Source organism: Canis lupus, chromosome 27, assembly GCF_003254725.2.
Source record: "Canis lupus dingo isolate Sandy chromosome 27, ASM325472v2, whole genome shotgun sequence".
Taxonomy (NCBI): Eukaryota; Metazoa; Chordata; class Mammalia; order Carnivora; family Canidae; genus Canis; species Canis lupus.
The window spans coordinates 39,969,921-39,996,176 of NC_064269.1; the positions used below are offsets into that span (position 1 = coordinate 39,969,921).

The following is a 26,256-nucleotide window of genomic DNA, read 5'->3' on the forward strand; positions in this document are numbered from 1 at the left end:
GCCATCTTACTGATAATGAGTCTTCTAATTCATGAATGTGGGATATCTCTCCATTTATTTAGGTCTTCTTCAATTTCTTTGGGCAATGTTTTCTGGTTTTCAATGTAGAGGTTTTTTTTTTTTTAAAGATGTATTTATTTTATATAGAGAGAGTGAGCAATGGGGAAGGGTAGAGGGGGAGAGAGAAAGAGAGAGAGAGAGAGAGAGAAAACATTAGCAGACTCCACAATGAAGGCAGATTCCAATGTGGGGCTTGATCTCATGACCCTGAGATCATGACCTGAGCTGAAACCAAGAGTTAGACGCTTAACTAACTGTGTCACCCAGGTGCACCAATTCAGAGGTTTTATACATTGCCACTAAATTTGTTCCTAAGTATTTTATATTTTTTTATCTTTTGTAAATTGTTTTTAATTTTTTCACTTTCCAGGGTTTTTGGGGTATATAGAAATAAAATTATTTTTACATATTAACTTTGTTTCCACCATCTTTAGAGTTACTTATTATTACTAGTATTTTATTGATTTCTTAAACTTGTCTACAAATATAATCATGCCATGTGTAGGGATGCCTGGGTGGCTCAGTGTTGAGTGTCTGCCTTTGGCTCAGAGAGTGATCCTGGAGTCCCAGGATCAAGTCCCTCATTGGGCTCCCTGTAGAGAGCCTTCTTCTCCCTCTGCCTGTGTCTCTGCCCCTCTCTCTGTGTGTCTCTCATGAATAAATAAATAAAATATATTTTTAAAAATCATGCCATGTAATGTTTGTCCTTCTCCGATTGACTTATTTCACTCAGCATAATACCCTCTCATTCATTTGGGAAATTTAAAAAATAGTGAAAGGGAATGAAGGGGAAAGGAGAAAAAAGTGGGAAATATCAGAAAGGGAGACAGAACATGAAAGACTCCTAACTCTGGGAAACGAACTAGGGGTGGTGGAAGGAGAGGTGGTGGGGGGTGGGGGTGACTGGGTGACGGGCACTGAGGTGGGCACTTGATGGGATGAGCACTGGGTGTTATTCTATATGTTAGCAAATTGAACACCAATAAAAAATAAATTTAAAATATAAATAAATAAATAAATAAATAAATATTATGCCATGTGTAAATTAAGAGAGTTTGACTTCTTTGCTTTCCATTCTTTATGCTTTTCATTCCTTTATCTTGGTTTATCACACAGACTGGGACTTCTAGTACAAAGTTGAATAAAAATAATGGAAGCAAATATCCTTGTTTTTGTCCTTATCTTAGGGGAAAAGCATTCAATATTTCATTATAAAATATGCTGCTAGCTACAGGTTTTTCATAGATTTAATTTAGGAGATTGCAGAAGTTCCTTTCTACCCCTAGGTTATTAAAAGGTGTATTTCCTTTGTTTTTGTGAATAAGTGTTAAATTTTGTGAAATGCTCCTTCTGCATCTATGGAGATATTTTTATTTATTTATTTTTTATTTATTTTTTTTTTAAAGATTTTATTTATTTATTCATGATAGTCACAGAGAGAGAGAGAGAGAGGCAGAGACACAGGCAGAGGGAGAAGCAGGCTCCATGCACCGGGAGCCCGATGTGGGATTCGATTCCAGGTCTCCAGGATCGCGCCCTGGGCCAAAGGCAGGCGCCAAACCGCTGCGCCACCCAGGGATCCCTATGGAGATATTTTTAGATTAATGTGGTAAATTACATTAATTGAATTTTAATGTTAAACAAATTTTGCCTTCCTGAATAAGTTGTACTTGGTTGTAAAAATTATATATACATTATAGATGCCTAGATAAAATTTCTAACATTTTATTAAGAATTTGTATATAGAGATTTTTATGTAGTTACCAGATTTGAACTTATATCTATTTGATTTTGCATCCAGTGTTCTTTCTAATACAATATCCTACTATATTTTACTGAAGCGTGTCTGGAAGAATGTGCTTTTTTATATTTAAAATTTTTTTAAATATTTTATTTATTTACCTGAGTGAGAGAGAGCACTAGCAGAGGGAGCTGAGCAGGGGGCCTGAAATGGGGCTTCATTCCCAGGGTCCTAGGATCATGACCTGAGCCAAAGGCCGCTGCTTAACCAACTGAGCTTAACCACTGGGTTAACTTAACCACTTAACCCAGTGACCCCAGAATGTATTTTTTTAGACATCTATGGAGATCCTGGAAGGTCTGCCAAGTAGCTGGTATCCTTGAAATGCTCTTGCTTCCTCTGTGATGGGGAGCCACTGAAAATTGATAAAGTGATCTGGGGAGATAGGACCTGAGGGCATATTGGGAAATATTGGCAGAATATTGGGAGATATTGGTGAGAAATTAGAATCTTCGTTATCAGTTAAAGTCACTTTAATACCAGGGGAAAATGGTCTATTCAAATTTAAGTATATTGTAAAATTAATGAAATTTGAGTAGTGATACCCAGGTTCTGTTCTCAGTTCTGCTGTAAGTTAGATGTACATGTGTATGACATTTTAATCTCTCCATGTTAGCAAATACTTATCGAAGATTACATAAAGTACAAATGCATCAATTATTAACAATTAAATCCCAGAGTGCCTTAATAATAGGTCATCAATATTTACTTGTACTTTTGTCTATGTGGATTTTGGTTATATTTTCTAAAACATCAAGTGTCCTATGTACATTCCCTTCTTAGAGGAAGTACATTTCAAAACTCTTTGTTTTGAAACAAACAAAGAAAGTAAAAATAGACAGAAAAGAGCAATATGGAAGAAGAAGGAGAAAACTGGGCCCAATTCTCTTACTTCATTTATGTCATATGCGGTTTTCAGCCTTCAAGGTCACAAAGGAGAGCAAATTCCATTGAAATAGAAGTAGAACTCTCCAAAAGCAAATTTAAACTTAAGGTCGGAATAGAACCAAAGGCTTGGAAGCCAACTCTCTATTCATAAAAGATATTTTAAATCAATAACATTGGAAACAATGGGTAATATAGTTCCTTGGCATACCATAAGCATAAAGCTATCTATGAATTCATGAGGGGAATTATATTTTAAAAATCAGTAATAACAGAAATGATGAAACATCAGCTTGGGCAGAACTCAACTTCAGATACTGAGTCCATCTGTCCATTAAAGTTCAAGAAAAGTCCATAATTCCTTGTCTTGCGGTAAATCCATGCAACTTCTAAATGGAGCTGAAGTGCATGTGTTTCTCATTCATCCAAGACTTAAGCTCTGCAAACCCTACTAAGAAGAGCAATCAGCTGTCAGGCTGATAACCTGCACTCCCTCATGCTAAATTAAGTCCTTGTAGAGCTTCAAGAGTTCATGGTTGGAGGCCCAGAACAGACCTTGTTCCTAGAGATGTGATCCAGAAGAAGGTCCTCACAACCCAGCCAGTGGGAATGAGGAATGCCTGTTTCCCCTTTTTATTGGGATCTGGATCACCAACATTTCAGCCTGGCAGGCTTTTTCCCCCCCTTTTTTGTAAATGAGTAGCCAACAGCTGGGAACTGTGTTCTGAAACCCCTTCTTTGTTTCTCCCTAAAGTGATGATGAATTCATGGGTTTGCCTAAGAAAAATAAACCCAGAACTTCTGGCTGCTGGATTCCGTACTTTGTTCCCCAGATTAGATAAAAGGCTTATTCCTCTTTCAAACATAAGGAATTATCCCCAGATCAAAGTCAAAGCCCTTGAAACAAGTGATAAATGATTAAGATGCACGGGGCCTTTGGCTATCCCTGAAAGGGATTCTGTGGTGAGGAAGTAAATCTGGTCCCAAAAGCGGTTGCAGAAGTTAAGTACTTTATAATCCTATTATAATGGGAAAAGAATCAGACCCATGGGGTTTGAGCAGGCTTTTACTTGACTGGGCATTATGTTTGGGAAGCATGGTTGGTCATGGAGTATATCTAAATATGGGTATTCATTCCTGGGGTTATTTTTTTGGCTTTACTGCTAACATCTAAGATATTTTTAAAATGTTAAAACAGTATAATTTTGAATAAGTTGAATAATAAAAAATGAAACATTCTGGAGAGTTGGTTTTCTTAATAGCCAGAAAATTATTTTCCTTTTAATTCATGTTGAAAAATTTTCTATGATTATGAGCTAATATTGTTTGCAGCAGAAATAACATTCAACTAAGAGTCGAGGGAAGAGGGTCTGATCTACTGGTTCTTCCACTAACAATCTGTGTGACCTGAGCCAACTGGTTTTCCCTCCCAGAACTTCAGTTTCCAAATCTACCAAGGGAGAAGATTGGACTGAGTGGTCTCTGAAGCTCCTTCTTGCATTGCTAATCCACTTCTTTGCCTGAGGGACAGTGCACCCCACTGAATCCTTCCTTGATTGTGGTGGGTCACCATGTTGAGCACCGGTTCTTATCCTGTGGAGGTGGGGAAGGAACCTACTGGGCTGATGTGCCCTTCCCATGGAAGACATGTGTTGAACTAGAGATAGGAAAGACCTCAGGATAATTGGGAGGGAGAAATACAAAACAAAGGAATCTAGCTGAAAATATTGAGCAGATAGTTGATGAAAGCTTGATTAGTGTTCTGCAGACTTTTTAACAGAGTAGTTTAAAGGGAAAAATATCTCCATTGAATGAAGACTCTAGCTATTTACTTTGGGGGTTCATTGCTTTGCAATTTCTAGCCTAGACGAGGATAGCTTTGCCAAATGGGCTACAGGGGAATGTATTTTCTTTGAAGATTTCCTGATCCTGTATTTTATAGGTTGCATGAATGCCCAGGTTTTAAAACCACATGACTGCTAAAAGCAGTTTGGCACTGAAAAGAATTTCCTAATGGAAATGACCAAATAAGTTAAGAGAGAGGGTTTTAAACATCTCAGAAGGTCAAAGAGAACAAGAGACACTTGTCCCTCTGAGGAGAGAAATGACAGATAACCTTGGGGATCCCTTCTAAGTACCAGATTTAAAGGATTGCAGGCACATCCCTTGGGTGTTGTTTGCAGTCCTTCTGAAGGTGAAGAAACCTGCCATCACCGAGAGCCTTCCAGTCAGTAATACCCTGCTGCTCTCTGGTTTCCTACAGAGTTAATTGCTCCCTTCAGAAAATGGCCTGTAAAGCCATTTCCAAGAGGCCTCACAATCCTTATGAACTAGAACTCTCCTGCTCCGGAGCGTGAGGATGGAGATGGTTGAATTGGAAGTGGAGCCAGGCTTCAGAATAGAAAAATACAATCCAGGAGCGCTTCTGCTAATATAGTTTAATAGAGTTCAGCGCACTACTAGGCTGATATTTTTCTTTTATGAATAAGGATATTGGTAAATGAAATCCAGGATGCTTTTGCTGTCAGAGGCTGCTGTCGTGGAGAAAGAGACCACAACATAAGCTGGAGATAGCTTTGCCATAAGCTGAAAAATCTGTATTTTGGAACCAAATGAAGTGTATGTGTGGTAGGGGATGGTTTTTACTTACAGACTTATTTTTATAGGGGGTTAAAACCTAAGACACCCTTCTTAGCTGCAAAAGGTGGGAATTAGTCTTTTTTGGGGGTGGGGGGAATTAGTCTTTGACAGTCAGGTGAAGGTGAAGATCCTCATGACACACAGACAGGAGAGAAATAAATGTTGTAAGCTAGTGAAGTGTATTGGCTACTTGTAAGATACATTGATTAAGAGGGTCAGAGTGTAAGCCTTGGTAAAACATCAAAGGATTTTTGTTTTTGCTGAGATTTTACATTTTCTTTAACTAGGAGGACTGCTTTTTCAGTTTTTTAAAAAGGATTTTATTTATTTATTTATGAGAGACACACAGAGAGAGGTGCAGAGACACAGGCAGAAAGAGAAGCAGGCTCCATGCAGGGAGCCTGATGCAGACTCCATCCCCGGTCTCCAGGATCATGCCCTGGGCCAAAGGCGGCCCTAAACTGCTGAGCCACCTGGGCTGCCCGATTTTAAGTTAACTGAGGTAGACTGGTTGGAGAATTTTACCTACCCCAGAGGGAAACTTTTATTCTCCTTATTTCATGTTTTCATGCTATAATGTTTACTGACTAGTAGATTGGTTCTTTCTTTCCAGCTTTAACCAAGCCCTTCTTGGGCCTTTCCCCAAGTGGAATTAGTATATTAAAAACTAAGCATAGTGTAGTCTTTTTCCTTTTCTCTGTCTTTGGCCTTACTCTCCTGATGGTGACATTGAGCATGTCTCCTCTGCAAACCAAATTCTACCAAGATATTTGGGGAGGGAAGGGGTAATGGGAAGTCCATTTGAGGCCATGTGTTTCAACCACTTACTGAATTCAGCTTCATCCATCATAAAAATGACATGTTGATATCCATCTATTCAATTCTTGTATATACTCAATTAGTTCCTAACTTAAAAATAATTACGGGTGTGATCACTCACAAACCTTAAGGTCCCAGAGTAGGTTTATTAAGCAAAGCCCACTGAGTGGGCTTGCAAAATCTGTAAGATTTCTTTTAAATTTATTTATTCATGATAGACAGAGAGAGAGAGACAGAGAGAGAGAGAGAGAGGCAGAGACACAAGCAGAGGGAGAAGCAGGCTCCATGCAGGGAGCCTGACGTGGGACTCGATCTCGGGACTCCAGAATCACACCCTGGGCCAAAGGCAGGTGCTAAATCCCTGAGCCACTCAGGGATCCCTGTAAGAATTTTTTTGTCTATATAAGGTCCCATCATTTTTGGAGGGAGGAAGTGAGGGAGGAAGGGTGGGAGGGAGAGTGTATGGGAAAAGAAAGGGAAGGAGGATGAAAACAAAATAGAAAAATTTGCTAACAGGACCCTGTTATTATGTCTTCATTTATTTTACCCATAATGCAGAACCTAGTGGTGGGTAGAGATTAGTAGATAAAAATGGCTTAATTCATTGCAACTTGGTGGGGGTGGAGAGGTGACATTCCAGATTTTTTCTGTGTTGACATAGCTTGCTTCTGCTGAATACTTTCTCCACTCTGGCAGCACACAGTTCTTACCAAAGTCCCTATGCTCCTAAGCACATCCTTTTGGAGGTAGTGAAGTCTCTTTTCTGAGGATGGAAACATCCTAGAATGGAGCTCTAGAGCTTTCCTGGCTTGTCAGCTTTCTCCAGTTAAAGAGAAGAAGCAAAGTGCTAAGAAGCTGAACTTCCCAAGAAATGGATGTATCCATACTAAGACCAAATGACTGATGGTGTCATTCATTGCTGATCTGAAGCCCGAGACTCTACCTGAGACCTTTGACCCAAAGACAAAACTCTTAGTAGTTCAGGCACAAAACATCTATTCCAATTCCAGGTGACTTGGGAGAAATCACATTGGCTGCCCTAATCTGGTCCTCTCCCCAAATGGATGGTGAGGCTACACAGCAAAGATGTCCTCACACAAGGTGGAGTTGAACCCTGATTCAGTCACTTACTAGCTGTGAGAACTTGGGAAAGTTATTTTACTTCTTAATCCTTGATTTCTCATCTATAAATAGAGACTGAAATTACCTACCTTTTTGTGTTATGCTGTAAAAATAATGATACTATGAATTTATGGCAAGCATCTAGAACAATTCTAGGTATATAGTAAGTATGGTAAGTATAAATAAATGGTACCTACAGTTAGACAGTGTCTCTTCATTTTCAGGCTAAATTGATATCCCAAAAACCAAAAATAAAGCCATTTTGGCTTCTAGTCACATACCAAGACTCCTAGAAATATACAGATGTACAACATATTTAGGCACATCTACATTGTGAACAATTTTGATTTACCTGGATGATAATTTACCTGGAAGATCAGCTCTTCTGGAAGATGTTCAACACATATGACTGACTGAGTAAAGATCCTCAGAATACAGATTCCAGTGGCTCATACTGTGATTCAGGGGCACCATTTTCAGGTGCTTAAAAAAGGAAAATGATAGGGGAGAAATAGTATCAAGAATGACAATTGGAAGGCTGGTAAGAAGTGTAGGAAGGTAGGACTGACATAGCTGAATCACGGGAAGGGGGGGGCGTTGGGGGGGAAGGTGGGTGGCCAGGAAGAGTTAGTAGAGAGCACTCTCCAAACATCTTAAAAATGGAAAAACAACATTTTCTAGAACCAATTTATTAGAGAATGAAACTCTGAAAGTAGATCAAAGTCAAGCTGGAAGAAAAGGAGAAAGGACAATAGCAGGGGTGGTTTTATATGGGGTACATCCATGGAAGATGCGGTGAGTATGGGGAGGCAAAGTCTGATGACAGAAAGCTCAGTGTGGGAGTAGGCAGCAGAAACAAGAGTGTGGGGAAGTCAGTTTAAGAACCAATACCCAGAACATTTCCAATCAGGACTGCATGCAACTATGTCAGGGATTTACAGCAAAATCAGAGAAGCAAGGTAATAACTTAGAGATAATATAGTCCTATGTGCTCACTTAAAAGTTGTGGGAGCAGAGGATACACCCCTGCACAGGAACGTATGCAGCCTAAACAAAAACATGTAAGAGTAAAATAAATAAATAAATAAATAAATAAATAAATAAATAAAGCCAGCCAAATTGCAGAATGCAGTTTATATATTGTACCTAATAGAATTACAATAAAAAAAAAGACATTAAGGGGCACCGGGGTGGCTCAACCTGTTAAGGGTTTGCTTTAGGCTCTGGTCACGATCTCATGGTCCTATGATGGAGCACTATGTTGTCAGGCTCCTGGCTCAGCAGAGAGTCTGCTTCTCCCTCTGCCTCTTCCCCCACCATTCTCTCTCTCTATCTCTCTCTCTCTCTCTCAAATAAATAAATATAATCTTTTTTAAGAAGACATCAAAGTGGGACTTTCCAATTTTCCTTTTAGTTTACAGAATCAGTCATTTTTATTTGTTGAGCTACCTCAGATTTTTCCAATCTCACTTGTCTTTCTCTAGCTCTTGACCAATTGTTCTGTGGAAAATACATATGATCCCATCAAGCACAACCCAAAAGCTCTCATCTTATGGCCCTACTGTGTCCTCCCTGCTCTCACCTTGGGGTTTCCCACTGCCAGCTGGAGTATGAATCACCAGAGACTTCTTAGATAACCCTACATATTTTACCTGAAATTCCAAGGGAGTTGATGTACATTCAGCAAAAATTTCATGGATAGGACATACGAGTTGGTGGATACATTTTCTCCTTCCTCCTCTGGGATGGATTTTTCTGGGCATCGAGTGTGGCCATCATGAGAGTACATTCTCACTTTTGCTCTTCCTTCATCCCTATCTCACAACTTTTTCTCTTTACTTATACTTCCCAAATAATTTAGCTCATTTGATTTACATTCAGATTCAGACTCTGCTCTGGGTGTGATCTATGCTAAAATGTTGTCTATGGTGCTTCTCAACTAGAAAACCCTTCAGAACTAGTATTATATATTTCAACTGAGTGCCAAGCTGCCTATTGAGATGGCTGAGTTGAGTAGAATCAAAGGGCTAAAAATATATAAATAGACATCAAGCTCAATAAGTATGTGTCATCTATTGGATCAAGCTAGGAAAATAAGATGATGCTTCGGGAATGCTAAATAATCTTAAGAGGAAGAGATCCCTAACTCAGGGCTTTTATTTCCAACCTTCATCTCCTTCACAGTCTTGTCTCCAAGACTGCATAGCCACAACTCAAGTGGGGATACAGTCATCTTCAGCTACCTCCAAGGAAGTACCTGTCGTGGCCCTCATCATAGTTCAGATAGTGAAACCAGTGAAACCTGAGGCGGTCTACTATCCCACCAGCAGGGCCCATCTGACTGTCCTCAGTGTCCCAGACCCTCCTGCCATTTCTACCTTGTCCTCTCAGGAAGTCAACTTTAACTGGTTTGCACTAAGTAGTTAGTCTGGTTCTTATCACCATCAGACTCAACATCTGCTTTATTCTTTTTCTTTCTTTTTTTAAATTAACATATTAACCATTTTTTATTTTATCTCTTAACAATTTTACAGTTCAGGAGTGTTATGTACATTCAGTTTATATTGTTGCACAATCAATCTCCAGAACTTTTTTCACCTTGTGACAGTGATGATGAATTCCCTCTTCCCCTAGCCGCCAGCAACCCCATTCTACTTTTTGTTTCTGTGAATTTGGCTATTCTAGTAACCACTCAGTATTCATCTTTTTGTGACTGGTTTATTTCACTTAGTACAATGTCTTCAAGGTTCATCAATGTTGTGTCACACGTCAAAATTTCCTTCCTTTTTAGGGCTGAATAATATTCCGCTCTATGTTTACACCACATTTTGCTTCCCCATTCATCAGTTGAAGGACACTTGGATTGCGTCCATTGTTTGGCTATTGTGAATAAGGCTGCTATGAACATTGGTGTACAAATATCTGTTCAAGAATTTGCCTTCAATTATTTTGGTTATATATTTTAAAATGGAATTGCTGGATCTGATGGTAAATCTATTTTTAATTTTTTTTTTTTTTTTTTTAGAAACTGTCATGCTGTTTTCCATAGCAGCCACCCTATTTTGCATTATTCCCACAACAATAGTGCACAAGGTTACAATTTCTCCATATCCAACTTTTGTCATTTTCTGGGCTTTTTTTTAATAGTTACCATCCTAATGGGTGTGAAGTGATCAAATATTTGCTTTTTATAACATGCCTATCTGCCTATATCTACTTATACTCGTAATATGCAAACAAAAGTCTCCACTGTATATAAGAGAAACAAAATGTATAAAAAAAACATGTATTTTGATAGGTCAATGCTCAGGTACAACTGTACTTTAAAAAAAAAAAAAAGGGATCCCTGGGTGGCGCAGCGGTTTGGCGCCTGCCTTTGGCCCAGGGCGCGATCCTGGAGACCCAGGATCGAATCCCACATCAGGCTCCCGGTGCATGGAGCCTGCTTCTCCCTCTGCCTGTGTCTCTGCCTCTCTCTCTCTCTCTCTGTGACTATCATAAATAAATAAAAATTAAAAAAAAAAAAAAAAAAAAAAGCTGTTCCCATAAATTTCCCAAGAACCTCTTTGGAGATGTCATTGCCCAGCTGAGGGCCCCTGGGGTTGGTCACTGATAAGAGCCATGTGTTTTCCCTCCCAGAGATAGTTGGACCTTGATAAGAGTCAAACTTTAAGCCTAGAGAGCTTTACTGTCATCCAATGTTGGGGAGTCATTTTGCAGGGACAGATTTGAGGAACACCCCTGAGATGTGCTGTGAATAAAGCCAGCTCACTTACTCTCCCATCTACACAGCATCCACCACAACCCCCTGTGTCAACAACTCCAGCCATCACAACCTTACTTGAAACTGCATGGCTCTCCACTGACCATAGAGAAAAGGCCAAAACTGTGTCTCTCACTTCACAGCTGAGACAGAGGAGGGTCAGAGAGGGAAGTGACTGCTCCTGGGTCACCAGCAGGTGAGTGAGAGAGATGGGACCAGAACCCAATCTTGCAGTCTTGGTCTTGTGCTTTTCTGAATATACACACAAGGATGTCCACAGTCCTTACACCTGAAGAGATGGTGAAAGTAACTGGAGGCAGCTCCTTGTCTGAAGTGGTTTGAATGTCCTCTTTCCTGAAGGCACAGAGATGATGGGTTGGTTGAGACTGTAAAAGAAGAGATGAGTGTAGATCAACACCAAGCACAATGGACATCATAACCAGTCGGAAAAAAAAATCCTGTATATCTCTGGGCCATGAATTCCTCCCAGAGCTAACAAATTAACTGATACCCCTTCTGCTCTAATTCAGAGGCATTTGAGCAATGCAGAGCAGTGAATTTTCCACGTTTAAGTCCAATATCATAAGGAATTTCAATTCCCCAAATCCCTTCTCTCTTTTCAGCCAGCTGTCTCCTTTCTTCATTGTGTTCTTTGTGTGGAGGGCTCTCTGTACCAGTCAGCTCCTATCATGGAAATAATTCTGTTTCCCACTAGAAGGGAAAAGAAAATTCACCCACTGAACCACAGCAAATTGCAGTGACAGCATGGAGACCCTGGAGAAGTGCCATATTGATTAAAATGTTCAAGTTAGTAGCGAAAGGAGAAAGAGCAGGAGGGGGAGGAGGAAGAAAAAGCAGGGAAAGAGCATCCACCTTCTGGCTATCTGTCCCCAAGGGTATCATCCAAAGCGATTTGTTGGGACTCCAGGAGGAAAGGCATTTAGAGTTGAGAGGGCCCAGCAGGAAATGTTGCACATCTCTTCACTTGCTCCTTTCACATGGAACAGTGCTCCACTATCTCCCCCTTGTGGGGATCACCACAACCAGGTGCAGAACAGACCCTAACAGTATAGTGTCCAATAGGCAGCTGGGTGCTGCCTAGACATGCAGGTGCAGCCATAGCCTGAGGGTCTTTGCTGGGAAGCACTGAATCTTTCCGAATGACCCTGGGAAAAAAATAGGTCCATCACAAGTACCAGCTTAAATGTTTCTATTTGCATTGACAGTCATCTTTAAATAGAGCAATAATGGCTCATGTTACTGCACTTAAATTTACAAAGTGCATTGTCTCTTTTAATCCTCACTGCCTCCCAATATGAGAGAGATTATTGTCACTGTTTTATGGATGAAGAAACCGAGGCTCATTGAGATTAAGTGACTTTCTCAGAAGGAAATAGAAAACTCTCCTCTAGGAACCCAGGCTTTCGCAATCAACCATGAAGCACCTCCAGACTCCTGAAGAGGACTAAATATTCCTTCCCTCTCCTTTTGAATGCAGCAGTGATATGGACTCTCCCATGCTGGCACTTGTCCCCAAAAGATCAAGCCCTGGAGTCACAGAATCCGTCTAACTGTAACTCTCCTTTTCTTGGGGGCATGTGAACTCAATCAAAACATTTTCAAAAAAAAAAAAAAAGAACATTTTCAAGCAGACAGGATTCATTTAACATTTTTTTGAGTTCCTATTAGAAACTGATGTACTCCTACTAGACCCTGAGGGATTCACTGATTTTTTAAAAAATCTCAGATGCAGTAGGCCACAAATTATTCTCCTCACTCAACAGAGAAACAAAAACTCAAAAACAGCCAGCTACCTCAGTCACGGTGCAAATCAACCAGCCCAAATCTGAGACTATTTGCACCCAATATGTCACCTGTATTCAGGGACTAATCTCCTCTTCAACGGGGCAAAAAATTGACAGTATGACTTTGGGAATGCCCCTGGCCCCCAGGATCTCTCATGCAGTACTATGGCAGACTTGAAGGTGTTGTATTGATTCTGTCAAATTTATTCTTATCCAGGAGCAGTGGAATGGGATTCAGGAGACTGTTGTCTTAGGTCTGAGTTTTTCACACACTATAGGTGTAAGTACAGACAAATCACTTCACCTCTTGGGCATTCGCTTTCCCATGTGTGGTGTGTGGGGAATGGATGAGCTGGTTAATGTCCTGGCTGGAGAGTGAGAAGGTCTTGTGGGTGGCTTCTCTCTGCCTTGGTTGCTGATGAGGCTGTTGACTGAGTTCATCTGTTTACCAAGACAGATGCAGCTGTCCCCCTCCGATTACTTCATCACAGGCGCTGTCCCCCTCCTGGGCAAGGCTCTTGGCACCACTTCGCTGGGGAGCATCTCCAACCATTGCCTATCCTAATCAAATTCAGATTTATGGAGTGTGAGGCTGGAAGAGGCCCCAGGAAGGTCATAGAACACATGGTCTCCAGGCCCCTGGGAGCTCATGTTCTGACTTGTGGGCCATTTCTCAAGACACTCAGCCATGCAGGCCAGTGTCAGAGTGCTCACCCCTGACTAAATGGGGCGACGGGGTAAATAGGGCCAAGGAGTAGGCCATATTAATGGGGTCATTCAGCAGCTTTGCATCAGTGACAGTACCAACCCTTCCATTGAAGCTCATGTAATACTTCTATTTCACCTTTATTTTTGGACCAGTAATTATACAATGAATATGATGAGGGACAATATGTCGGAAGAGTTTTTGATCTAAACAAATAGTGCCCTCTTTATACCAATAGATAGTGTTTTTATTTTTTTTAAGATTGTATTTATTTATGTATTTGAAGGGCAGAGTAAGTGAGAGAGTGAGTCAGGGAGGAGCAGAGGGAGGACAAGCATACTCTGCACTGAACACAGATCCCAAGGTGGGGCTCTATCCTACAACCCTGAGATTATGACCTGAGCCAAAATTAACTCACTGTGCCACCCAGGCACCCCTAGACAGTGTTTTTAAACATTTATTATGTGTCAGCTATTATTCTTAGTCTTTTGCATACTTTTCTTCATTTCCTTCTCGAAATAATTCCATGAGAGGGATATGATTAACCTCATTTTACTGACAAGAAAGCTGTGTAGTAGAGAGTGCAAGTGTTTGCCTCGGACTTAGACCAAGGTCTGATGCCTCATTCTTGTCCAGCTTCATTATGGTTACAAGTTCCCCTACGTGCAAAACAGGGGCAGACAACAGAACAGCCTATCAGTAAGTGCTAGCACTGAGTGATACAGAGTGTATTTGGGGGATTGGGAGGAAGGAGGGAGAAGTGTGGGATAGAACATTTGGGGAAGGTTTCCTTGGGGAGGGTGGATGGGACTGGCTTTTCCAGGATGAGTAGGATTTATCCAGAGGAACCAGAGGAGAAGAGCATGAAGTGGGTAGAGGAGTAGTCACAGCATGGTGAGTGGAAAAGAAAGTGGGATGTGTTCTGCTTTTGCTCTTTCTTGTCACTGTCCTCATTGATTTCCAGGACTTCTTGAGCTTCTGTCAGATACTACATTCTGTGGGGATCACAGACAAATGCTTGCTTTCTGATGAGCCCACAGGAGATGAGGAAGATAAAGAGGATATGACCTCAAAGGTTTTCTGCACATGTCTGCAAAGTTGTTTGACTGTGGTTTCCAACCATTTTTGTCCTTGGGGCATAACTTCATGCACTAGATTTGAGGGCTGTATACTAGAAGGGATTAAGTTGCATCCTCCATGACTGTACTAACCTTGTGTTGCCTTCCCAGCCCTGGTTTGCTCTTTGACACCTAAGAGCAGAATTCTTGCATGTTGTGATGACAGTCTGTCCTCATGCTATGCCCTCCATCCTGTGATATGTCTCAGTTCAGGTGGTCATCACCAGGGTAGTGTGCATCTTCAATGAACTCAAAGTCAGTCTTAGACATTGATCAATATTTGGCAGAACACCTGTGTGCATGCACTGGGGCTAAGGGGTGGACCGTAGAGTTGATTTGGGGTAAAGGATGATGGATCCTTAGCAAACCAGAGGCTGAAAGGATTGGAATTCTGGTTTTTAGTTTAGGTATGATGCTAACTTCCCCTGTCACCAAGTGCTTGCTTCACCAACATAACTTCTTGCAATCAGGGCTGGAGATCGCAAGAAGTTATGGCTCTCTTCATGTCCACCCCATTTCCTCCTCCCCCACAACATACACATGCTTCACCCACATTCAGAAATAGAAAAGGTCAAGCCACAAACCCTCCCCTGATTGCTGTATCCCTATGGCTTTATTTTTAGGTTAGAAAAGACCCTTTTCTTTCTGACTCATGATCCTGCTGACAAATATGACCAAATGGAGCAAGCTACATAAAAGAGTCCTTCCTCATGTCACATTCTCTCTTCTCAGAGAGGCCCTTGTGGCTGCATCCTGTTTTGTCATTTTGCCCCTTCCCTCTCCAGTGTCCATACACTGTGGGCATTTCTGCAGACAAGGGCACTACAGCCAAATAATCCTCTCTCTCCTCTCCAGCTGCCCACCCTTACTCCACACACATTTAGTTTAACTTTTAAAGTGATTTAGTATAACTTCTTCGACAATGCTCCTGGACAATTTTTCTCAAGAATCACTCCTTTTAAAGCACTCCTGTGTCCTGAGGTGACTGGAGCCATATTGAAAAACCAAGGTAAAGTACTAGTAAATTACTGATTTAGTTACCAGACTCTTAATAGTTTCAGCTTGGGGAATTGCAGAGTGTTGGAACCAAAAATCACTTGCCCATGAGAGCTTGATGTCAGGCCCTGCTCTAAATTATGATCTTATAGCCAAAATCTTGTCCCTTTCCTGAACCTCAATCACTCAAATCTAATTAGATCCACACCCTTCCTCTGTGACCTTCTAGTCAGCCTATTGTTCATGGGTCCTCTGAGTGGAAATTAAGGCATGGATATCCAGCATGTCTTTTTGCCCATATATTGTCTTTATTTAAAAAAGAGCTAAATGACTTTTTTTTACAGTTTGAGACTAGAGGCTAAAATGGAGATATCTGAGTCTTCTGTGGATTTCAGTTCTCTGCATTGCCTGTCACCATGGAGAACTGATAATTGGTCATAAGCATTTCCAACTGTATTTTAAATTATCTCATCCACCACCAAAATGGCTCAGGTTTTTCTTTTTTTTTTTAAGATTTCATTTATTTATTCATGGGAGAGAGAGAGAGAGAGAGAGAGAGAGAGGCAGAGACATAGGCAGATGGAGAAGGAAAAACAGGATCCCTGAGAGGAGACTCGATACCGGGACACCAGGATCACGCCCTGAGCTGAAGGCAGACGCTCAACCACTGAGCCACCAAGGCATCCCAGCTCATGTTTTTCTAGCAAACTTCTCCATGTCCATGGTTTCATATAATGTTCATAACAGTCCTGGAAGCAGGTATTACTGCCCTCATTTTATAGCTGAGAAAATTGAGCTTCAGAAGAGACTTAAGTCTTTTGCCCAAGACCGCTGACCTCTTGCATGATATAAAACAGTCCTGATCCTATGTCTCCTAACCTCTAGCTAAGAGTCCTTCAACCTCATCATTACAGAGCAAATACTTGTCACTCTGCAGGTGAAGAAATTCTCTTGATAATGAGATTCCAGACTTTCTCATTGGGAGCCATTAGTATGCTCCCAAATTACAAATGTAAAAAATCTCCCAAACTCTTCTAGGCAATCCCCCAGCTTTCCTGGAAGGTTATCCCCCATAGTCAAATGGACCTAGGATTGCAGGCAAGAAAGGCCCTGGTGCATAGCTGGCTGTCCTGCCACTCTCCCTCCTCTGCTCCCATGAAAAAGAAACCCAACCTCCCCAGCCTGGGAGCTCAACCAGGCAGTGGCCAATTGGATTATCTTTACTGGACTTCCTGCTTTTGCCAAACCTCTGGGGAAGAGAACCAGATGTCCCCATTTGACCAACCATTGCAGTGGTGTCCAGCAATGTCCAGCTGTTCCAGGGTCTGTTCACAGAGCATACCATTTATCTTTAATTTCTTAGTGCCATAACCAAGCTGCCAGAAGAAAAAAGGATGCTCCATTACCGACATCAGAGGGAAATTATAAATCAGGAATCTAGGAAATGCTGCTAAGCATTGTTTCTTCCCTATAGGCACCCACCCCTCCCTTTTCTCTCTGTTGAACCAGGAAGGTATACTTTGCTTTCCTTCCTTAAAGAATCTGATCCAGGCGTCTCTCCTTTCAGAAAAGATTTTCCAATCATTTCTGAAAATCTGCTGCATTTTAAGGTCAATCCCATTAAGGGATTAGCTTTTGGGTTTAGTTCCATGTCTTTAGAGAATTAGGGTAACACAGCTGGATAGATAATTCAGCTCCACAGATCTATCAAAGAGAGCTTTAAATCCAAGGAATTATTAGGGACCTTCAACCTTCTATCTCCTTCCCTACCCAACTGTAGTTTCATATTTATTTCCAAGATTTGGGATAAGATGCCACTCTCCCTTGAGTTTGATCAAGACAGGAAGTCAAGATGTCTTTGATTCAGTGTCTAACATGGGTCAAGGTATAGAAGAGAAATTCACGCTGTGTGAAGTCAAGAGAAGTGTGTTCTGGTTCTGACTACACCCCAGACTCGTTGTGTGAGTTGGGCACCCCTTGGGGGGCTTCTCATCTCACAAAGATTTTTAGGGAATATTCTCCACCCCATCCCAATACTGAGGTGGGTTTTAAGCAAATGTATATAAGCAACTTGGTTTTCATCTCTGGGTCCAAATTAATGGACCAACCCTTGGTTACTGACCCAGATTGGATCAACCAGAGTCCCTTCGCCCAGAGTCTTGGGCTTGGCACTAAAAGAGTTCATCTCCTCGGACTGGCATCTTAAACTGAGGAGAGATGCTGATGGTAGCCTCACTCTGCACCACATAAACTGGAAAGCAGAAACAGTCATGCAGAGAGAGAGGAATGAAGCAGACTTAAAGAGAAAATCTGACCCAACTGACAGATAAAGAAAGGCAATTAGATGACTGTAGGAAGCCAGGAAGCCTGCTGTCTGCACTTACACATTTTTCTTCAGTAATTTGTGTGATTCGGCTTAAAAGAAAAAGTTGATTTATGAAGAATGCTAAAATTAGTGAGCAAGTTTTTAAGAAGGAAAATGGTATTTGGATTATGTCTAAGTAAAATTTGCTAATTACAAAGGGGAAATTGTAACTATACGGTGAAGAAACTTGAGAAACACCACCTCAAGGATCAAGCTTAACCTTACCAGAAAAGAGACATAGCAATATCACATGTCCCCTGATGCGATGCAATGAGAAGGGCACAGCATCACTTCGATGGTGATAGTCTCAATAGTCGGTAACCTTAACTCAAACAGGTTATCATGAAAAAATATCAGAGAAACACAATTGAGAGACATTCTACACAGTGTCTGATCAGTAGTCTTCAAAACTGTCCAGATGTGAAAGAAGAACAAACTGAGATTGTAGAAAACATGACAACTAAATGCAATTTGAGATTCTGGAGATCATGGAAAAATGGTGAACTCTGAATAAAATCTGAAGTTCAGATGATAGTAGTGCACCAGTGTTAATTTCCTCATTCTGTTCATTGTGGTATGGTTATATAAGATGTTAATGTAGGGAGGATTGGGTAAAGAATATGTGAGAATTCTCGGGATGCCTGGGTGGCTCAGCGATTGAGCATCTGCCTTTGGCTCAGGGTGATTCCAGGTTAGGGAATAGAGTCCCATATCAGGCTCTCTGCAAGGAGCCTGTTTCTCCCTCTGCCTATGTCTCTACCTCTCTCTCTGTATCTCTCATGAATAAATAAATAAAATCTTTAAAAATATTTTTAAAAAAGAATATGTGAGAATTCTCATTATTTCTGCAACTCTATAAGCCTAAAATTATCCTAAAAATTTAAAAAGGGGTGGGGCGAAATTTCTTATCAAGATAGAAGGATCCTTAAAAAAAAAAATATAGAGGGATCATTCATGGAATTCAAGGGCATGTATATAGATGAGCCTCAGGCTTATTTATGTTAGCTAAGTGACTTGTTTCTCAAAACCAAAAAAGCCTAACTAATGCACTCTACATAGTCAGAATTCTCAGCACCTCCAATGGAATCTTCCCAAAACCAACACAGAACACTGAATGTAACACTGAATGTAGCACCTTACAAATCACTGTCTTCTCCTCTAGACCAAACACAATGTTTGAGCACCACAAGGACCTGGAAGAAAGATATGTGAATGTCATTTACTCATTTCAGCAATGCAGGTGATAATTTTCTAAGTTGGATTAAGGGTGTTTAGAGCTAGAATGTCATCTGATAACAATCTGGCAACTTGGAAGCCATCTGCTAAGGAGTAACATCCAGTAACCTCCAACCCAAAGCAGGGAATCTTTGCACATTCATGCCTAACAATACACTATGCCTTAAATAATGGAGGGTCAGCACTATGAATCAGCCTTTCCATTTCTCAGTAAGTCTCTGCTCATTAGGAAGACTTTCCCATTCCCAGGGTGATGATCAGCATCTGGTGTGCCTGGGAGAGCCCCACTGTAGGTCTATTGTTTGGGTGTATTTATGACTGGTGCTTCTTTCACTCTCAGATGGGTCCTAGTTTAGTTGATTAGTCACCTCCCTCACATGAGGGGAACAAAATGCCTTCTCTTAGTTAAATGTGAGGACTAAAACTTGACAATACAGAATAAGTTTACCCTCCTTTCAAACAGTGTTTCCCTTGCCTGCTCCCTTGCCAAACAGTCTCCACTCAACCAGCTAAGCCTCATAAGTCACAATTTCCAGAATCAACAGCACCCTCATAAACCTCTCTGGATGTGCTCTGACAACTAAGGCCAAAATGGAATGCAAAACTCCATATGTGGCTTGACTGACTTTGAGCCATTAGAATTATTATATTATTCTCCTATCAATCTTCTTAAAGTACCGCTAGCCAACATTATTTATAATGTAGAAACCAGAGGACAATTAAATTACAATATGGGGATGATTAAATTGTTTATGGTATAATCATACTATAAATAGGCATTAAAATCATATTATAGAGAAATATTTAAGACCAAGAAAAACAGCTTATGATATAATCTTAAGAAAGCATGACATATGGAATAAATGAACCACAACTACCTGCAACAACAGGGAAGGATCTTATTAGCACAGTGTCAAACAAAAGAAGCAGACACAATACAGTGTGATTCCATGTCTATGAAGTCCAAATCCAGCCCAAACCCACCATATGAGAAGCCATTTTGCACTTTCTTTTTGTGGGGAGAAGTGATTGGCCAAGGGCCACAGGAGCTTTTGGAATTTTGGTGATTTTTTTTTCTTGATCTGGGTGTAGATTAACAGAATGTGCTCACTTTGTGAAAATTCAAACCTTACACTCTTGACTTGTATACTTTTATATGTGTACTTGATCCTTCCAAAAATTTTACATTACCTAAAAGAAGAAAAGTATTGGTATATTAAACTCAGTCTGCTGGGGTAGAGGTTAGCAATTCTGAAACTACTTTCTCTATACATTAGGGTTGAACAAGTAAGTAAACAAGTTGCAGATAAGGGGAGCCACATCTCTCAATGCTGGAGAAAGAAATTACAAATGAGCAAGGGTGGAAAGCTAGCGTGAACCCTGTACTGGGTTCAAGTTGAAGATAACCTGTGAACTTATGTTTATTTATATAGATAAATAGATACAGAAGTAATGATAGTTATGCCTGTGTTCATAGGTTAGTATAAATCCATGTATTTCCTAGCTCTGTCTCCTGAGAGGGCTTAGCAGCAGTAGCACCCCAGTAGCAATGAGCATCCCCAGAGTCCAGATCTTGGGGTTTAACTATGACTCTCCAGTGAAAGAAACCAGGACTTCTAGGAGATGTCGTTATAGGGCTCCACAGGGAAAATACAAGTTGAACCCAGAGTACCTTATAAGGCCAGAAGTAAGGAAGAGTGTCCAGAAAAAAGGAGGTAGGGAGTTTAGGGGCATTCCAAAAGGATATAGAAACCAACCTGAAAGAGATTCCCCAAAGTCAAAACTGGGACAATTTGTGTGACAAAATCAATAATGACAGTATTGGATTATAATTTCCCAAAACAAAATATGTATCCATGACACCATAGTGATATAAGTAAGTGATTAAATAAGTAAATAAATAAATGAGGGAGAAAGAAAAAATATTCCTTACAGAAAAATTCCAGATAATATCCACAGATATCCTCCCTCCCTCTCCAGGAGGTGAAGCTTGATTCCCCTTCCCTTGAGTATAGGCAGGACTTAGTGACTCACTCACAAAGAGTAACATATGGAAAGGAAAAACCAGTAACTTTCCAGTGGGAAACCTTGAGGAACCCCCAAAACTAAGAGGTAGGTCTTGTTGGTATTATGCATCCTCAGGTATCATGTGAGGAGAAGGGTACTTCATCTCTGTCATCTTCTTCCCATGGACCCACAACCTGCATCTAATCATGAGAAAATATAAGACAAACTGAACTGAGGGGTATTCTACAAAATACTTGACCAGTACTCTTGAAAATTGTCAAGGCCATGGAAAACAGGCAATGGCTAAAAAACCAGAAGATTGAGAACACATGATTAAATTCAATGTATTATCTTGCATTGTATCCTGGAACAGAAAAAGGACATTAATAATAATAAAAAAGAAACTAGTGAAATCTTAATATAGTCTGTCATTTAATTAGTAGTAATGAATCGATGTTAATTTCTTAGTTTTGACAAATGTACCATGGCTATCTGAGATGTTAACATTAGGGAAACTATAAAAGGTGTTCAGGAACTCTGTACTATTTTTGCAATTCTTCTATCAAACATCTAAGATTATCCAAAATAAAACATTAATTAATAAAAGTAAAAATCTCTGTGTTCCATGATTCTAATTTTGTTTAAGCACACCCACATGTCTGCACATGTATGCACACACACACTGAAAAAAAATCAGAAGGAAATATAACAGAAGATTAAGCACTGTATGAGTATACATACCCTCCTGTGGAAGCAGTGTTCACTGGGGAAACTCATGGAGATGAGGACAAGGAGGTGAGCAGGACTTCGTTGTCTACTGCCTTCTAGGACAGTACCAGAGATCTGATAGGGGTGGTTGTAGGATCCAGGACAGGCATCTCAACTCTTGGATGCTGGGGTTTGAGTTGTTGGTTTAGCGAAGCACCAACTTGGTGTGATCAGAGGTCAGGATACAACTGCAGGACAACATGCAGGACGTTGGCCCCCATCTTATCTGGGCAGCTTAGCATCTGTGGTTGTGCAGAGCATGAGGCCCTCCCCTTTAAGAATCAGGGAGCTAGGGCAGCCCGGGTGACTCAGCGGTTTAGTGCTGCCTTCAGCCCAGGGTGTGATCCTGGAGACCCAGAATCTAGTCCCACATCAGGCTTCCTGCATGGAGCCTGCTTCTCCTTCTGCCTGTGTCTCTGCCTCTCTCTCTCTCTCTCTCTCAAGAATAAATAAATAAAATATTAAAAAAAAAAAAGAATCAGGGAGCTGGTTCAAGCTTTGAAGTTCCAATTGTGTAACATGGCAAGCTAGTGGTAAGATTCACCACATCAGTGGTCAGATTTAGGGAACATCAGCCATTGATTTCCTTAGCATTGGGCCATAGTTACTTGGCAGGAGGGTATCTTCTTTTCGAGAAGGCCAGTTTGCAAGTTAACCATTACCTTTAGCTCCCTCCCCCCATGCAGCAGGGTGGTTTCTAGATATCACAGCCACCCTATCAGCAGTCCATACCATTTCAGCTCTGAAGAGCTCTGAAGATCCTCTGAAGGCTAGGCACAGATACCACTGTAGGGCATCCTGAAAGTTGTTTAGCAATGGCTGAGTGACCCTCATGAGTGTGATCATGTTCACTCAAAACAGACAGGGGAGGACTATTTTTTAAAAAGCCTTGGGATGCATAGGTGGCTCAGTTGGTTGAGCATCTGACTCTTGGTTTTAGCTCAGGTCATGATCTCAGGGTTGTGGGATTTCAGAGAGTCTGCTCAAGGTTTTCTCCCTCTCACTCTCCCCTCTCCCAGCTAGCTCTCTCTCTCTCTCTCTCTCTCTCAAATAAATAAATAAATCTTTAAAAAAAAAAGCCTAGGAAATGTATATCTCCTGCATCCTTGTTTCTTGGCCTTGAGTTTGAGAAGCGAAACAAGGTTATCATTTGTGGCTGCAGTGGGAAGTCAAGAAAAGGCTCACCAGAACCTCCTGCCAAGTCTTTTCCAATGATTGGAAGAATTTTAGTGGTTTTTCAGAAAGGAAGAGTCTCCCTGCAGGGCTGACCTAGGCCTGAGTCCTGTAGAACAGGAGGCCAGGAGCTGCCAGCAGAGCTTTATAATGATAAGAGACACAGGTATGACTGCAAACTCTTCCCTGCCATATCACACAATGGGTGGTAGGTTCAGCACATGGAACAGGTCTCCCTCCATTTGTGAAGGGTGTACCTGGATATTTGGGGTGGTCTGGTTGACATCATTCTTGAGATATAGTCCTGGAGGACAGTTAGTGCAAATCAGTGAGTATACCCACCTCCCTTCTCTTGATATTATAGCTTCTCTTCCCATGAAGCAAAGGGACCCAGGAGTAGTCATCCCCAGGACTCATGGTAGCTGCAGTGTACCGTGCTAGAGCACGGTGCTCACCACAGGGCATTTGGAGCAGTACACACAGTACCTGCACACAGGGTCTGATTGGGTGGTGTCACAACCAGCAGGAATATAGCAATGCTTCCAGATTGATGTCCACTCCTTGAAACAGGAGCCGTCTAGACCTCCCAGCCATCTGAGGGAAAGAAAGAGTGTGGAAATTATGTCCAGTTTGCACCGTTGCACTACTCTAGACACTTCTCCTGCCAACTCCTGAGTGCCCAGTAGACACCTAAAAGCAGATGGATCCCTGCAGGAGATGGCTAAACTCAGCCATGTTTAACATTAGGCCAGTGGCTCAGCCAGTCTGCCATGAGTAAAGCACAGGACTGTTGCAATTTGCCATTGATTCAGCTGTTCTAGGGCCTTATGACTCCCTCTCTCTACAGTTAGTGGAAGGCATGGAATATACCCTATCACTCCCTACATATATGGTGGGGTCTTGACAGAGATACATCTTCCCAGTAGCCCATAGGAAAACCTACACTTTCTGCATTTATCTCAGGGCATCGAGGAGGCAACAGTGGTGGCCAAATCTATTGAAATACCCACCTTAGAGGCCAACCCCATGTATAAAGGTCACCGTATACAAACATGCTGCTCTGTATGCGAGGCATGTCTGTGGCCTTTTCAATTCTCCAAGTGACCACAGGGGAACTAAAAATATGGTCAGTAAAATGGAGCCTCTTTTTGGAATAAGAATATGAAGCCAATTATCACTTTATTCACAACAGACTTAGAAATCCCAAAATAACAGCATGGGGAGATGGCCCAGTGCCCCACCTCATGCTCAGGGCGAAGAAACAAGGATGGGGGAGGAAAGATGCTTGACAAGGATACTGGAGGAAAAGTAAGAGGCTAATTGAAGTGTCCAAATATTGATAGAGAAACAGGGCAAAGGTCAAAGGCCCAGGTTTGGGCCTTACAGGGTATGTACTGTGAATATTGCGATGGTAGCAGGGTGATATATAAAGTCAACTCTGCCTTCGTAACTGTTTGTGGCTTTGCCTTTTCATTTGCTCATCAAATTTTAGTTAAATACCTCCTAGGTACACAGAACTCTGCAGCTCCAGTTCACTCATTAGGAATACTGAATTTCAGGCCGCCCTCCCAGATTCCCTTCCAAGCTTCCTTTTCCTCTTCCTTCTGCAATCCCTTTGGCAACAAGTAAAGCAGATCCGTAGCACAGATTTGCCTACGGTTTCTGCCACCAGCCCACACAAGCAAGTGCTACTGTGCTCTGCAGAAATTCAGGCTGCAGGAATTCAAGGAACGACAGTCTGAGGAAGGAGGGGCAGCAGGTGCTACAGTTTATGCTTGGTGAAGGGGCTATGATGAAGAGGTGGGGCCTACACACAGAGAGGCAGGGCCATCCATCACTTTTCTGTGCATACCTCTGAATCCCAAATGGAGGTGTGGGGGGCTGAGCAGCACAATACATAGCGTCTCTGAGGTTTGGCGCATCTCCAGTGAAATGAAAGGTCATTCCCACCCTGCATTCCCAACAACCCACTCAGCACCCACCCCTGGGGTTCTTCTTCCTGGTGGTCTCCAGGAAGATTTCAACTTTAGCTCAGGGGAGATAGGGGTGCATTCAGGAGACCCAGACAGTGCCCTTCTTTAGCCCCAGTGCCCCCCCACCTTAGAAGCTCAGTATGGTTACTGTTCCATAGTACTGTGCCTGATTTAAGGGGGAATACCAAGATGATCACCCTGATTCATAAGCACAAACCCCTCTGACCTGACATTCTCTCAGTCCAGGCAGCCCCTCTCTCTCAAGCCTTGGGAGCAAGATATTGGGGACTTGCAGGGAATAGCTCTTATGTATAATTGGGCTTTCTCCCTAAAGCTGTGCCACTGAGAGCCTGTGTTTTCTGGACAAGGGTGGTATTGCCCATGGGCCAATCCACACCCCAAGTGGGACCAGAGGAATGATTCATGAGAACGAGGGTAGAGTCAGTGCCCTGGGATCTACATTAAAATAATGGATCCATATAAAATCCAAACCCAAAATGTTGAGATCATCAGCACCACAGTCTTTACAACAAAATGTCTCTGTTGTGCCTGAACTGATTCATTCAACAAGTACTTTGACCTCATGCTGCGTGCCAGACTATATATGGGACTGTGGATTAAAGAGTGGAGCTGCTAATCATGCACACAGCTAATCCTGTAAGGTAATGTCAGTGGAGAGCACGTGTGTGCAGTATTCTGTGTGGGAATAACCACTGTCACCCCGAAGGAAGAAGTGTGCAGGAAAGGCCTCATGCAAGTGGTTACATCAGCCAGGGTACTTCTGGTAGAACAGCAAACATACAGAGAATGGGCAGCTGAAGAGAGGTGTGGGCAGTGAGAAAGGGGCCACTAAGGCCCTGGTAATAGCAGGTCAGGGATTTGTGCAGGTTGCTAAGAGGGGATAAGCTTCACCCTTGTTGCAGTGGAAACCATGAAAGTTCTTTTTTCATTTTTGAAATCAGTGTAGTGGCATGATTGGGTCTCTGTTTTAAAAGCATGACTGACTTAACTGTGGAAGG

General features: G+C 41.6%; 1 protein-coding gene and 1 long non-coding RNA gene across 6 annotated transcripts in view; one reads left to right on the plus strand and one right to left on the minus strand.

Annotated features, from left to right (window-relative positions):
- Window positions 1-26,256, plus strand: part of LOC112669068 (uncharacterized) — an 82,846-nt gene that overhangs the window by 25,954 nt on the left and 30,636 nt on the right. The gene's annotated exons all lie outside the window — the stretch shown is intronic.
- Window positions 11,152-26,256, minus strand: part of KCNA5 (potassium voltage-gated channel subfamily A member 5) — a 54,495-nt gene continuing 39,390 nt past the window's right edge. The window contains exons 2-4 of one of the 4 annotated variants that reach the window (XM_025461908.3): window positions 23,751-23,858; window positions 22,065-22,279; window positions 11,152-11,476 (exon numbers count right to left, since the gene is read on the minus strand). In XM_025461908.3, coding sequence (XP_025317693.1) covers window positions 22,237-22,279; window positions 23,751-23,858 — 151 coding nt within the window. In that variant the 3' untranslated portion in view covers window positions 11,152-11,476; window positions 22,065-22,236. Of the gene's footprint in view, window positions 11,477-22,064; window positions 22,280-23,750; window positions 23,859-26,256 lie in introns of those variants that run through there. The other 3 variants (XM_035707310.2, XM_035707311.2, XM_035707309.2) reach the window with 3 other exon arrangements.